This window comes from Puntigrus tetrazona, unplaced genomic scaffold (genome assembly GCF_018831695.1).
Source record: "Puntigrus tetrazona isolate hp1 unplaced genomic scaffold, ASM1883169v1 S000000150, whole genome shotgun sequence".
In the NCBI taxonomy this organism is placed as follows: Eukaryota; Metazoa; Chordata; class Actinopteri; order Cypriniformes; family Cyprinidae; genus Puntigrus; species Puntigrus tetrazona.
The window spans coordinates 412,501-425,000 of NW_025047826.1; the positions used below are offsets into that span (position 1 = coordinate 412,501).

Below are 12,500 nucleotides of genomic sequence, written 5' to 3' on the forward strand. Positions count from 1 at the left end.
CAGTATATATAAAATACAGTAAATATAAAGTTACAGTATATATAAAATACAGTAAATATAAAGTTACAATATATATAAAATACAGTAAAATAGTATATATAAAATACAGTATATAGTTACAGTATAATAAAATACAGTACAGTAAATATAAATATACAGTATATATAAAATACAGTAAATAAAATAGTTACAGTATATATAAAATACAGTAAAATAGTAAAAAAAGTATATAAAGTTACAGTATATATAAAATACAGTAAATATAAAGTTACATAAAATACAGTAAAATAGTAAAGTATATATAAAATACAGTAAAAATAAAGTTACAGTATATATAAAATACAGTAAAATAGTTACAGTATATATAAAATACAGTAAAAATAAAGTTACAGTATATATAAAATACAGTAAAAATAAAGTTACAGTATATATAAAATACAGTATATATAAAATACAGAAATAGTTACAGTATATATAAAATACAGTAAAAATAGTTACAATATATATAAAATACAGTAAAAATAAAGTTACAGTAAATGAAACCCTTCACTGTGTTTTCTTTTTAATGTTAAAAAAACCTTGATTTCCAAATAAATTTACATAATATATGTATATTATGCATAAATAAACACACATACAGTATATATATTATGAAAAATGCATACATAACATATAAGTTTAACTTATTTTTATGAATATATACATGCATGTGTTTGTGTTTTCTGGTTTATTCGGCAGGTATTCGTTCATTTTGATCCGTTTTAGACTTTTCTGCATCTCAGGGAGAGCGTTGCGGTGCTTGATATTAGTCCTGGAAAGCTAGACTCGGTCTAGTGATCATTATAATATTGTTCCCAGCTGCTGGGTTCCTGATCTATTACCTGTCCAACGAGCAGAAAGACGGTTTCCGCCGGGACCCCAGCGCCGCGGCCTACTCCCGTACGTTCACGTCCTGCGCCGCACACACAGTTTGTGTAGATGAGGTCCGTGCTGACGCTGTCCGTCTCTCCAAGGTCTGAAGACGATCCGAAGCCCGGCGGGAATCAGTCTGCTGGTGTCCGGATGGTTCGGATGGGTTCGACACCCCAACTACCTGGGAGACGTCCTGATGATGTTTGCCTGGTGTCTGCCGTGCGGTGCGTTACGTCTTCTTCATCACTCACGGAAACGGTTTACACTGATGTCTGCTTTATTAGGATCTGGACAATATATGAAACTAAATATTGAGAAAATCACCTTTAAAGATGGCCAAATGCATATCGCTAATATATTTAGAGCAGGACGTTTACTAAATATATTCATAGAACTTTATCTTTATTTAATATCCTGATGATTTTTGGCATAAAAGAGAAATGTATAATTTTGACTCATACAGTGTATTTTGGACTATTTCCACAAATATAGCTGTGCTCTTATGACCGCAGGGTCAAGGGTCACGGTTATGAAAGAAAAGCACAGAGAGTAGTTTTGTCCCCTGGTGGATGTTTGTGGTACAGCACCCTAAAGAAACTCACATCTGGAACATGACTTTAGACACAAGGTTTCAATTTGATAGCAATTTTACAGTAAAACCTAGTAATGAAATATTTATATAAAATAAAAATAAAGAGTGCATTTTGTTTTCCTTTAGATTAAGATTCTTGTTTTCACTCTTACTGTAGATCTGTATTCTAAAGCATTTGTTGATGATAAGAGTTTATGTTCGCATGCTGTCTGTGTGTGTGTGTGTGTGTGTGTGTCTGTGTCTGTGTGTGTGTGTGTGTCTGTGTCTCTGTCTGTGTGTGTGTGTGTGTGTGTGTGTGTGTGTGTGTGTGTGTGTGTGTGTCTGTGTCTCTTTGTGTGTGTCTCTGTGTGTGTGTGTGTCTGTCTGTGTGTGTCTGTGTCTCTTTGTGTGTGTCTCTGTGTCTGTGTGTGTCTATGTCTCTGTGTGTGTGTCTCTGTCTGTGTGTGTGTGTGTGTGTGTGTGTGTGTGTGTGTGTGTGTGTGTGTGTGTGTGTGTGTGTGTGTGTCTCTGTCTCTGTGTGTGTGTCTGTGTGTCTGTGTGTGTGTGTGTCTCTGTGTCTCTGTGTGTGTGTGTGTGTGTGTGTGTGTGTGTGTGTGTGTGTGTGTGTGTGTGTGTGTGTGTGTGTGTGCTGCAGGGTTCTCCAGTGTCGTTCCGTATCTGCCGGCTCTGCAGTGCTTTCACTTACTGAGACAGAGAGCTAACGAGATCGAGGAGTCGTGTCTGAAGAAGCACGGAGACTCCTGGAGAGAATACTGCCGGCGCGTGCCGTACAAACTCCTGCCGTACGTCTACTGAGGGTCTGAACACACGCCTCGTCCGAGAACACAGAGATTCAAGAAAAAGTCTGAATCCCAAAGAACGTAAAACATGAAATCATGAAGTCAGAGCTGAAGGAAATATTTCAGCGTGTAACCAGGATTAGAAAAAACACAAGGACAACCTGTGCATTCATTTATATTTAATGTGTCCAAAAATAATTATATACAGTGTACAATGTACTCTATAAAACATGCTTAAAATATATAATAATATATAATTATTGATGTAACGACAGAAATGTAAAGATTTTTAAGCATTGTATGAATTATGTCTACCTTTAATTTTAGTATATAATAGACACTTAAAGTGGGTACAAAGTACAAATTTTTAATAACCATAAAAATGTGCTACAAACAGACCTGAAGTAGTTTTTAACTAAAAATATAATTTTCTGCTGTTGTTGTCATTTTTACTATAATACAGCATACCATTCTTCATCTATTTTTATTGTTCTCCTGTGTTTAGCTTCCACGTTCTTCTTTATAAAATACTCTCTAATAAATAAAGATAAAACTGCGTGAGAGCCTCCTTTATTTGAAACATTTCCCGCCGTAAAATCTAATTATTATCCACGAACACCGATCTAACATAATAATTATACCGAACAAAAAGTACCATGATGTGTTTTTGGACATACTGGAAGTTTAGCATCCTGTAAATGATTATTGCACATTCTTATAAATGATCACCTGATCAGGTTCATGTGGACTAAGTCTACAGACACAGCAGATTAAATTACATTACGTTACACAATTAAATTAATAGAATACTTTTAGATTACTTTGACTGTTAACAACTATAATAATATAAACTAAGGACTTTACCCAGTATATATATATATTTACACTATTATTACTATTATTATATATATATATATATATATATATATATATATATATATATATATATATATATATACACACACACAAAAACTGTTCTTCTTGTGCTGGGATTGTTTTCACAAACAGCTATTTTGGATTTAATTCTTTAATGTTCTCAATCAGTGTCTTTAAAGCTTTCTTTTTCCTTTTTAAGGATGTACCCTTTGACCTCTGTAATATACAAAAGGATAAAATTATATAAAAATAAAAATATATTTAATTATTAACCATACTGGGCCATTACTTCTTGCAAAATCCTTCATTTATTGATTTCATACAAGAGGTTCGACAGTATATGAGAGTTTTTCATTTTCCGAGAATCGTGGCGCTTTTAAAATGCATTTATTTAATAATTTTCATTCGTTATTATATATATATATATATATATATATATATATATATATATATATATATATATATATATATATATATATATATATATATATATATTGTTGCTTTGCATGCATTTTTATTTTGGTTTTAATAAAAAAAAAAAAAAAAAAAAGTAATGTAAAGCGCAGAGCCGCGGTGGATGATGGGAGATTATCAGCCATTTCGCCTCAAACTCTCTTCAAGCAGCAAAAACGCGGCGCAGCGGAATAAAACACCAGAAAGCGGCGACAGGTGAGTCCACACTAGCACACGCTTCACCTGGGCCCGGTGACCGGTAACGGGACTCGGTCGCTTTAAGGTCGGTTATGAGCAGGTGTAGCGTTATATCGTGAGCTGAATCTCTATTGAAGCGCCTCGCGCCCAGAACAGAAAGAAGCGTCTGTTTCGCTTTCCTTCGATGAAATAAACTCATTCCCGCGTTTTCCCTGCCAGCGGCTTCCTCAAACAGCTGCTTAAAATGTGCACTAGCGCTGTGCGTCGTTAAACGTGACCGGTATCGCTTGAACGCGTCACAAATTAAGCCGTTTGCTCTTCGCGCTTTAAACTGCTATTTTATCTCTTCTCTTAAATTTCCAGCAGCCATTATGTCATCGGCCCTCGGGGGCGGGGCTTCATTGACGCGCTGATAGGTGCGGTGCGGCCGAAGCCACGCCCCAGCTTGTCTGTAAAATGGCGTTTATAGGCGGAGAATGTTGATTGACGGGTGTCACGTGTAATCGACAACAAAATTTCCTTTTGTTTATCTGTTCATTATTTTAGCGAAACTGTACATCTCGTGAAAGAGAACAAGAGTTATCTTTTCAAACGCAAGGCTTTTACGCTAAAACTCTTTAGAAATACATGTTATACAAGTTTGTCCAATTTATGTAAAGATTGTTTATTATTTACATTGTTTAAATCATTTTAGCTCCTTGAGGTTTTTGTTGAATACATCTTATCCACAGTTCAGAAATAAAACTGATTTAAAAGTGTAATACTGAATCAGGCTCATTTGATTTTGCTAACAGCATAATATACCCTGAATTGTGTTTATGATGTAAATATCATATATTTACTGTTTAAACATGTTTGCGCTTTTATGGTTTATGTACCAGTACAACGTTATATAATTATATGTTCAAATAAATACATTTTAGTACATTAATTTCTGATTATTTTGCTCTCTCGGATCCCAGATTTTCATATATTGTCCTATCCTAACAAACCAGACATTAATGGAAAGATTAGTTATTCTTATGGCTTATTTTGTGCTCCAGGGTCACAAATGGGTGTGTAATATTGTGTGTGTTGTGTTGGAGGTGATCGTGTGTGAGAATGGCTCGTACGAAGCAGACCGCTCGTAAGTCCACCGGAGGAAAAGCTCCTCGTAAGCAGCTGGCGACTAAAGCGGCTCGTAAGAGTGCTCCCTCTACTGGAGGAGTGAAGAAGCCCCATCGCTACAGGTACCAGATCGGCTGAGAGGCCCGTTTGCTCCTGAGCCGTTCTGTTCACTGACTGTGTGTGTGTGTGTGTGTGTGTGTGTGTGTGTGTAGGCCCGGGACCGTGGCTCTGCGTGAGATCCGCCGCTACCAGAAGTCCACCGAGCTGCTGATCCGCAAGCTTCCCTTCCAGCGTCTGGTGCGTGAGATCGCCCAGGACTTCAAGACCGACCTGCGCTTCCAGAGCGCCGCCATCGGAGCCCTGCAGGTCAGATACTAGTGACTGAAACTCAGCACAGATACAGTAAAGATAGGAAGCTTTAACATTATTCATGTCTTTACTGTCACTTTTGGATCAGTTTCATGCGTCCTTGACGAACAAAAGCATTCTTTTCAGTTAAATTAAGGTTAAGGTCATTGCATGTTAAAAAATAAACACCTCACTTTGTGTCGATCACGTTCACACAACTCCTCAGAAACCGTCATAAAAATTCACGGCGGGTTAGATTTTCTGTGTTTTCACATCAGTACCACGCAAGAAAATGAAAAAACACATGCAAACATTTTTAGACTCTGTGTGCAGTGATCTTTACATTATTCGTTGTTTTTGCTGATCTGAGATCTGTTGAACCACTAATAATATCTTAGTGCTGCTAGACTCTTCCCAGTCACATGACGTGTGTGTGTGTGTGTGTGTGTGTGTTGCAGGAGGCCAGCGAGGCGTATCTGGTGGGTCTGTTTGAGGACACTAACCTGTGTGCCATCCACGCCAAGAGAGTCACCATCATGCCCAAAGACATCCAGCTGGCCCGCCGCATCCGTGGAGAACGAGCCTGAGCTCTGAGCGCTCTCTCTCTCTCTCTCTCTCTCTGTGTGTGTGTGTGTGTGTGTGTGTGTGTGTCTCTCTCTCTTCATCTACGTGTCTGTCTGTTTGCGTTCGATCGCTGTGTTTTTGTCCTCTCAGACGAGCTCTTGTGACGAGTCCTCGAGTGATTTCTTGCACAAGAGTTCAAGCCCTCAGGTGAAACATTAAGGCACTAATCAACTCTAATCTGAGAGGACAGGACTGATTCTGGGTGCTAAACTCCTCCAGGAAGTGTCAGAATCATCGTGATACGCTCTCTTTATTCATACATGTATTGTTTGAGTGCTTCGTAATGGTTTCCCTCATTTTTTCCTGAGATGCACAGATGATGCGTTTGATTTCAGCGATGCATTCTGGGATTGTTTTTTTTGTTTTTTTTTTTAAATCTTATGTTTTTGATGAGCATATGTAGCAACAGACGAGTCTGTATTTTATACCATTTGATAGATTCTTCACGAGTTGTTTAGGTAGACACTCACTCAGGTTTTTTCTACACCCTCTCATGGTTTTATCACAAGGTGATCACATCTGCTTTATGTACGTGTGTGAGTCTAAAAAGCAAATCTTTGTACTACACAAATTGGACAATAAATTGGTGTTGAACTGTTTTCGAGTCTGTTTTATGGGAATGTTGCGTCTCTGAATCCGATTTAAGTGTGATAAATGTCTGACGGTGATAAATGCGTATCGTGGTATTCACTAAAGCAGGGGACAGAATAAGTTTAGAGTGTTAAAAATAAAGCAAAACACTATTTACTCAAGTAAATAATAAAATAATATAATGCATTAATGAAAGGGTATGTTAATATAATTTGATTACAAATTAAAAAATGATTAAAATAATTACATTTTTAATAATTACATGATTTTAAATCAAAAGTGGGTAAAATTATTAATACAAATAAAAATACAATAATAGGATTCGATTGTACATATTAATACATATATATAAAGTAAGCACAATTTTATTAAAATACATCTGAATGCAAAATAATTAAATATTTAAAATAAGACTAAAATTAACATTAAAGTAATAAAAATGACTAAACTACTGTATCTAATAATAAAGTGCTGTAATCAGTGGAATAAAACGCGTAATGGAAACTAAATATTTTTTCAAATAATATTACACGTATTTGTTCTATATATATTTTTTTTTCTTTTAAACAGGATAATATTTAAGGCTCTGTGGAATCTAAAAGATCGTGAAGTAGCTTGTGATCACGGCGGGACAGAAACAGGGGAAATTACCATAATATTACATCTCTGCGCTACTCCACACGGTCACTATATAGGTCACACATATAGCGCTAATAAACGCTCGTAATAATCGCGATTTTAACAGAAAAAGATGATCTTTCTAACGCGATAAAGAAGCGCGCTGTGGCAGGACGGAGCGCGGTGCATTGTGGGAGCCGCTGATTGGCGCATTTCCGCTCCCATTGTGCGCGAGAGACGGTAAATAACAGCGAAGCTCAACTCTAAACACTCTTTAAACACAACTTACGGAAAGGTAAGGCCGCAAAATCAGACGAAATACACACGTGAGTTATTTAAGTGTTGTTTTAGTCGGAAAGTGTCGCGTTTTGTGTAAATTCGCGTCGGTTTGGACGGGTTTGTGTTTATATCGAAGAAATCCTGAGGCGCTTCAGCCGCGCGAGCTGAGAAACCCCCATCCAAAACAAACGGATATTTCACAAACGCCGAAAAACACCATAAACGCCTCAATTCCTGCTTTAATCGCCCGTTATCGCACCCCTAGAGTGTCTTCTTTGTCGTCCGAGTATAACCAATGAGAACAGTTGAGTGATTCGGGGTGAAATTGTCGATGTTTTGTCGTTAGTTCGTCTCTTTTCTCGCTCGGTTTTCTATGCGAGTCAAACAGGCGCCATGATGTTCACAGCGGAGGGGCGGGGCTTACGCCGACGGTCGGGTTTGTTTCCTGCCCTCCGATTGGTCGGCTCATGAATAATATTTTAAAGAGGCTGGTTTTTGCGGCGTGATTGACATGTTAAACTTCCTCTTGTTTTGAAGCTCAAACTCAACCCTAAAGCATCCTCAATGTTGTTGTCAAATGTTTTTGCTGGGCAGCCTGTATCCATCTACCAAGAATTGTACCATTTCAGTATTTTTTTAACTGGGGGTTTTCAAACAGGTCTGTTAAGTGTTATATAAATAAAAAAATATATACAAAAGTTTGATTTAATTTTTTAAATAGTTTGAATGGTGATTACATTTAAAATCTCATTCATTCTAAAAAAAAAGATTCTATTTTAATCATTTTGCTTTTTATTCATGTATTAATTTATTAAATCGCATTTGATTTATACAATTAACTTATTTTAATGACACTTGAGTATTAAAATTAATTTTATTATTTTACATTATATTTTTTCTAATCGTTACTGCATAAAAATTGTATAACCGTATTGTAACGTGTCATTCGTGGCAGACTGCAGCTGTGTTAGGAGTGTGGTGTTTTCTGATGGTGTGAGTAATATTGTGTGTGTTGTGTTGGAGGTGATCGTGTGTGAGAATGGCTCGTACGAAGCAGACCGCTCGTAAGTCCACCGGAGGAAAAGCTCCTCGTAAGCAGCTGGCGACTAAAGCGGCTCGTAAGAGTGCTCCCTCTACTGGAGGAGTGAAGAAGCCCCATCGCTACAGGTACCAGATCGGCTGAGAGGCCCGTTTGCTCCTGAGCCGTTCTGTTCACTGACTGTGTGTGTGTGTGTGTGTGTGTGTGTGTGTGTGTGTGGCCCGGGACCGTGGCTCTGCGTGAGATCCGCCGCTACCAGAAGTCCACCGAGCTGCTGATCCGCAAGCTTCCCTTCCAGCGTCTGGTGCGTGAGATCGCTCAGGACTTCAAGACCGACCTGCGCTTCCAGAGCGCCGCCATCGGAGCCCTGCAGGTCAGATACTAGTGACTGAAACTCAGCACAGATACAGTAAAGATAGGAAGCTTTATCATTATTCATGTCTTTACTGTCACTTTTGGATCAGTTTCATGCGTCCTTGACGAACAAAAGCATTCTTTTCAGTTAAATTAAGGTTAAGGTCATTGCACACTGAGGTTCTCCTCCAAAATAGATCTTTACATTAATTTATTCATTGTTTTTGCTGATCTGAGATCTGTTGAACCACTAATAATATCTTAGTGCTGCTAGACTCTTCCCAGTCACATGACGTGTGTGTGTGTGTGTGTGTGTGTGTGTGTGTGTGTGTGTGTGTGTGTGTGTGTGTGTGTGTTGCAGGAGGCCAGCGAGGCGTATCTGGTGGGTCTGTTTGAGGACACTAACCTGTGTGCCATCCACGCCAAGAGAGTCACCATCATGCCCAAAGACATCCAGCTGGCCCGCCGCATCCGTGGAGAACGAGCCTGAGCTCTGAGCTCTCTCTCTCTCTCTCTCTCTCTGTCTCTGTCTCTCTCTCAGTCTCTCTCTCTCTCTTGCTGTTTGTTGGTAGTTTTAGAGTTCAGTCCTGGTGGGGTGGGTGGTGTCTCTTTGTTTTTTGGCTACAGACTTTTAGGGTACTTTCTGTTTGCATGTACCAGCCCGTGAACGACCAGTCTCTCTCTCTCTCTCTCTCTCACACACACACACACACACAGTCCATCGATCACAAGTCAAGGTTGAACAGGGCGGTCAGGGCTGATGTCTGCATTCAGGGCTTTACGTGTCTCATGCAGGGTGCTAAAACAGCTCTGACCTGTCCCAGAATTCCCTGCACCGTCCATCACGAGAGTGTGTGTGTGTGAGGCTGTCGATCAACGCGGGGTTTGTATACGAGCATCTCTCCAACAAATGTTTATTATTGCAATATTAAGAATTACTTTTAATAATTATTGATGTCTGTTTCTTTTTTTTAATGCATTCATATAAGCTTGTTTCATAGATCTAGAGCATATTTTTAAAGGGCGGAGATTCTTATAAAGACATTTTTACATCAAATCCTGTTTATTTTCTAAAGGATGAGTTTGGGTTCAGTCTCAGGCATGTGAAGGGATGTTCAGCCTTCCTCTATTTGGCTCCAGTGCTGGGAATAATGTGTTGATCTGCATAAATTAGCCTGTCTGTTGATAGGAGAATCTGGACTTAATTTGAACTAAATAACTATATATTGGCTTGATACTGTTTCTGAGTTCCTCCACAAGAATTTCCTTCATTAAAGAGCAGTTTTCTACTCTCATCCCTTCAGCGTCGCACGACTCCTCAGGCAGACATGGACACATTATCATTATTTAATCCTGCTTGATTTGTGGGTGTTTTTGTCTCTCCTTCATTCAGAGTTTGACTACAGAACATTCAGGTGTTTAAATAAACTGATCTTTGTAATTTGAAATTTCTCCTAATTGCGTAATAAATGGATGTCACACACTTTTGTGGGCTGTCTTTTATCGTGATGTTAAAATAAATTGCGTTCAACCTGTTGGGAACTTGTTTTGTTTGTTGCCTTTTTTTTTTTTTTTAATTGTAGAGCACTTGTATGGAAGATGCTAAACAAAAACATTAAGTAGATTACGTATAGTTTGTGTTTATTACACGTAATTGCACATTATATTTGATTATCAGACTTGTACAGATCTGGAATGGTCCAAACTAAACAAATATGCAATAAAATTAAATTCTAGTTAGGTGATTAAATAACTGAGTGTCTGTTTATACTAATAATGTACGCTATGTTTAATGAATAAGGCTTCATGTGTTACAGATAACAACAAAAATATTTTTTTAGTAATGTTCTCCAAATGTTTAAAATGTCCAGGTTCTTAATTGATTAAAAACGATTTTTGCGAATGTTATTGTATATTTTTATATTATTTCGCCCGAAAATTACTTTTAAGCGTTCTCTGAACGTTCTGATTTTAAACATCGAACTAAAACATTTCGGAAAAACGGAACGATGCGTAATAAAAGTTTGTTTTTCGTTGAAAGTTTTGAGAAGGTTATTAAAGGCCGGCAGACGATTCTTAATAAACGTCAGAGTTCCGTTCAGGGCGCGTGCGGCGCAATGACTCCGCCCACTCGCGCGGGGGCGCTCCGGGGTCACGTCACCGTCGCGCCCGTGACGTCACGTCCTCTGCCGCTTCCACGCGCCGCGGTTCCGCTCGTGAAGACCCGAGTGCCTGGAAAATAAACACGAATATAAACCCTTACCTTTAAAATAATCATAAACACGGCCCCGGAGTCATGGCGACGACATTCGAGCAGATGAGAGCGAACGTCGGCAAACTTCTGCGAGGCATCGACAGGTGAAGATGATCTTTAAGAACCGACCAGCATCGAGGGACGTCCTCGTTAAAGAGCTTTATTATTAATAAGTGCTTGTGTGTTAAATCGCTTTATTTGTATATAATCATTCAAGTCGTGTAATTCTACATCGCTTCACAGCAGGATTCTTTCAAAACAGGTTCACATGCAGAAAAAACGATAAATAATTGAGTTAAATCATATAATGACTAGAATTTCAGCTCTACAGAAGATCCTGACTTTTTTTCCCTCAGTTTGTTTTCTGTTATAAATGTCATTTATTTTATTATTTTTTTTATTCTTATAATTGTGCGTTTTTCCTGAAATTCTGACTATTTTTTTCTGCCAGGTCTGTGTGTATATATCACCGTTCAGTCTGTGTTTCTCGGCGTCAGTCCTCTGAAGTCTTCTGGTTCTGGTTCTGGTGTGATTTCAGGTATAACCCGGAGAATCTGTCCACGCTGGAGCGGTACGTGGACACACAGGCCCGAGAGAACGCCTACGACCTGGAGGCTAACCTGGCTGTGCTCAAACTGTGAGTGTCGCACACTACCTAGGGCCCTCAGCAGTGTGTTCGTGTCCTCTGTACTGGGGAATGACATCTAAATAGTAACATAATGTCCAGTGCAATATTTATTTATAGAGATATATTTAAGAAAGCCGCAATGCAGTTTGTATTAATTCCTTTGAGCTTCAAGCCGTCTTCTTAAGTAAGAATCAAAGCTCAAACGATCTAAACACAACCTTTTATGTCAGAATAAGAAGTTTACGTTTATTTGAGCAGACCTGTAGTTTCATCTCGGTGTTGGTGATTATATCAGGTACCAGTTTAACCCGGCGTACTTCCAGACGACGGTCACGGCTCAGATCCTGCTGAAAGCGCTCACTAACCTCCCGCACACAGACTTCACGCTCTGTAAGTGTATGATCGACCAGACCCACGTATCCTTCCTGAGCAGCTTCTTCCTGCAGACAGCGCTCTAATATCTTCAGATATCTTCAGCATTGAAGTGTTTCGGGGCTTTCCTTGACTGCAGTGTCGCAGCAGGAGGAGCGTCCCATAAGACAGATCCTGTATCTGGGAAACCTGCTGGAGACCTGCCACTTCCAGAGCTTCTGGGTACACTCACACACACACACACACAGACACAGACACAGACAGACACAGACACACACACACACACACACACACACACACACACACACACACACACACAGACACACACACACACACACACACACACACACACACACACACACACACACACACACACACACACACACACACACACACACACACACACACACACACACACACACACACACACACACACACACACACACACACACACACACACACACACACACACACAC

General features: G+C 39.0%; 3 protein-coding genes across 3 annotated transcripts in view; all 3 read left to right on the forward strand.

Moving 5' to 3' along the window:
• Window positions 1–2,841, forward strand: part of si:ch1073-429i10.1 (delta(14)-sterol reductase TM7SF2) — a 7,733-nt gene extending 4,892 nt beyond the window's left edge. The window contains exons 9-11 of the mRNA XM_043230423.1: window positions 859–939; window positions 1,014–1,136; window positions 2,139–2,841. Coding sequence (XP_043086358.1) covers window positions 859–939; window positions 1,014–1,136; window positions 2,139–2,299 — 365 coding nt within the window. The 3' untranslated portion in view covers window positions 2,300–2,841. The remainder of the gene's footprint in view (window positions 1–858; window positions 940–1,013; window positions 1,137–2,138) is intronic.
• Window positions 2,842–3,712: 871 nt separating this feature from the next.
• On the forward strand, window positions 3,713–10,253 carry LOC122332935 (histone H3-like centromeric protein CNA1). Its single transcript, XM_043230410.1, has 8 exons — window positions 3,713–3,828; window positions 4,896–5,039; window positions 5,130–5,283; window positions 5,724–5,846; window positions 5,980–6,036; window positions 8,405–8,544; window positions 8,636–8,789; window positions 9,132–10,253. Exons 2-8 carry the CDS (start codon window positions 4,912–4,914, stop codon window positions 9,258–9,260), a joined length of 885 nt encoding a protein of 294 aa, XP_043086345.1. The 5' UTR covers window positions 3,713–3,828; window positions 4,896–4,911; the 3' UTR covers window positions 9,261–10,253.
• A 683-nt stretch (window positions 10,254–10,936) lies between these two features.
• LOC122332936 (eukaryotic translation initiation factor 3 subunit K-like) overlaps window positions 10,937–12,500 on the forward strand; it is a 1,857-nt gene continuing 293 nt past the window's right edge. Inside the window, exons 1-4 of the mRNA XM_043230411.1 lie at window positions 10,937–11,128; window positions 11,563–11,661; window positions 11,948–12,068; window positions 12,169–12,359. Of these exons, the coding sequence (XP_043086346.1) occupies window positions 11,067–11,128; window positions 11,563–11,661; window positions 11,948–12,068; window positions 12,169–12,359 (473 nt within the window). The 5' untranslated portion in view covers window positions 10,937–11,066. The remainder of the gene's footprint in view (window positions 11,129–11,562; window positions 11,662–11,947; window positions 12,069–12,168; window positions 12,360–12,500) is intronic.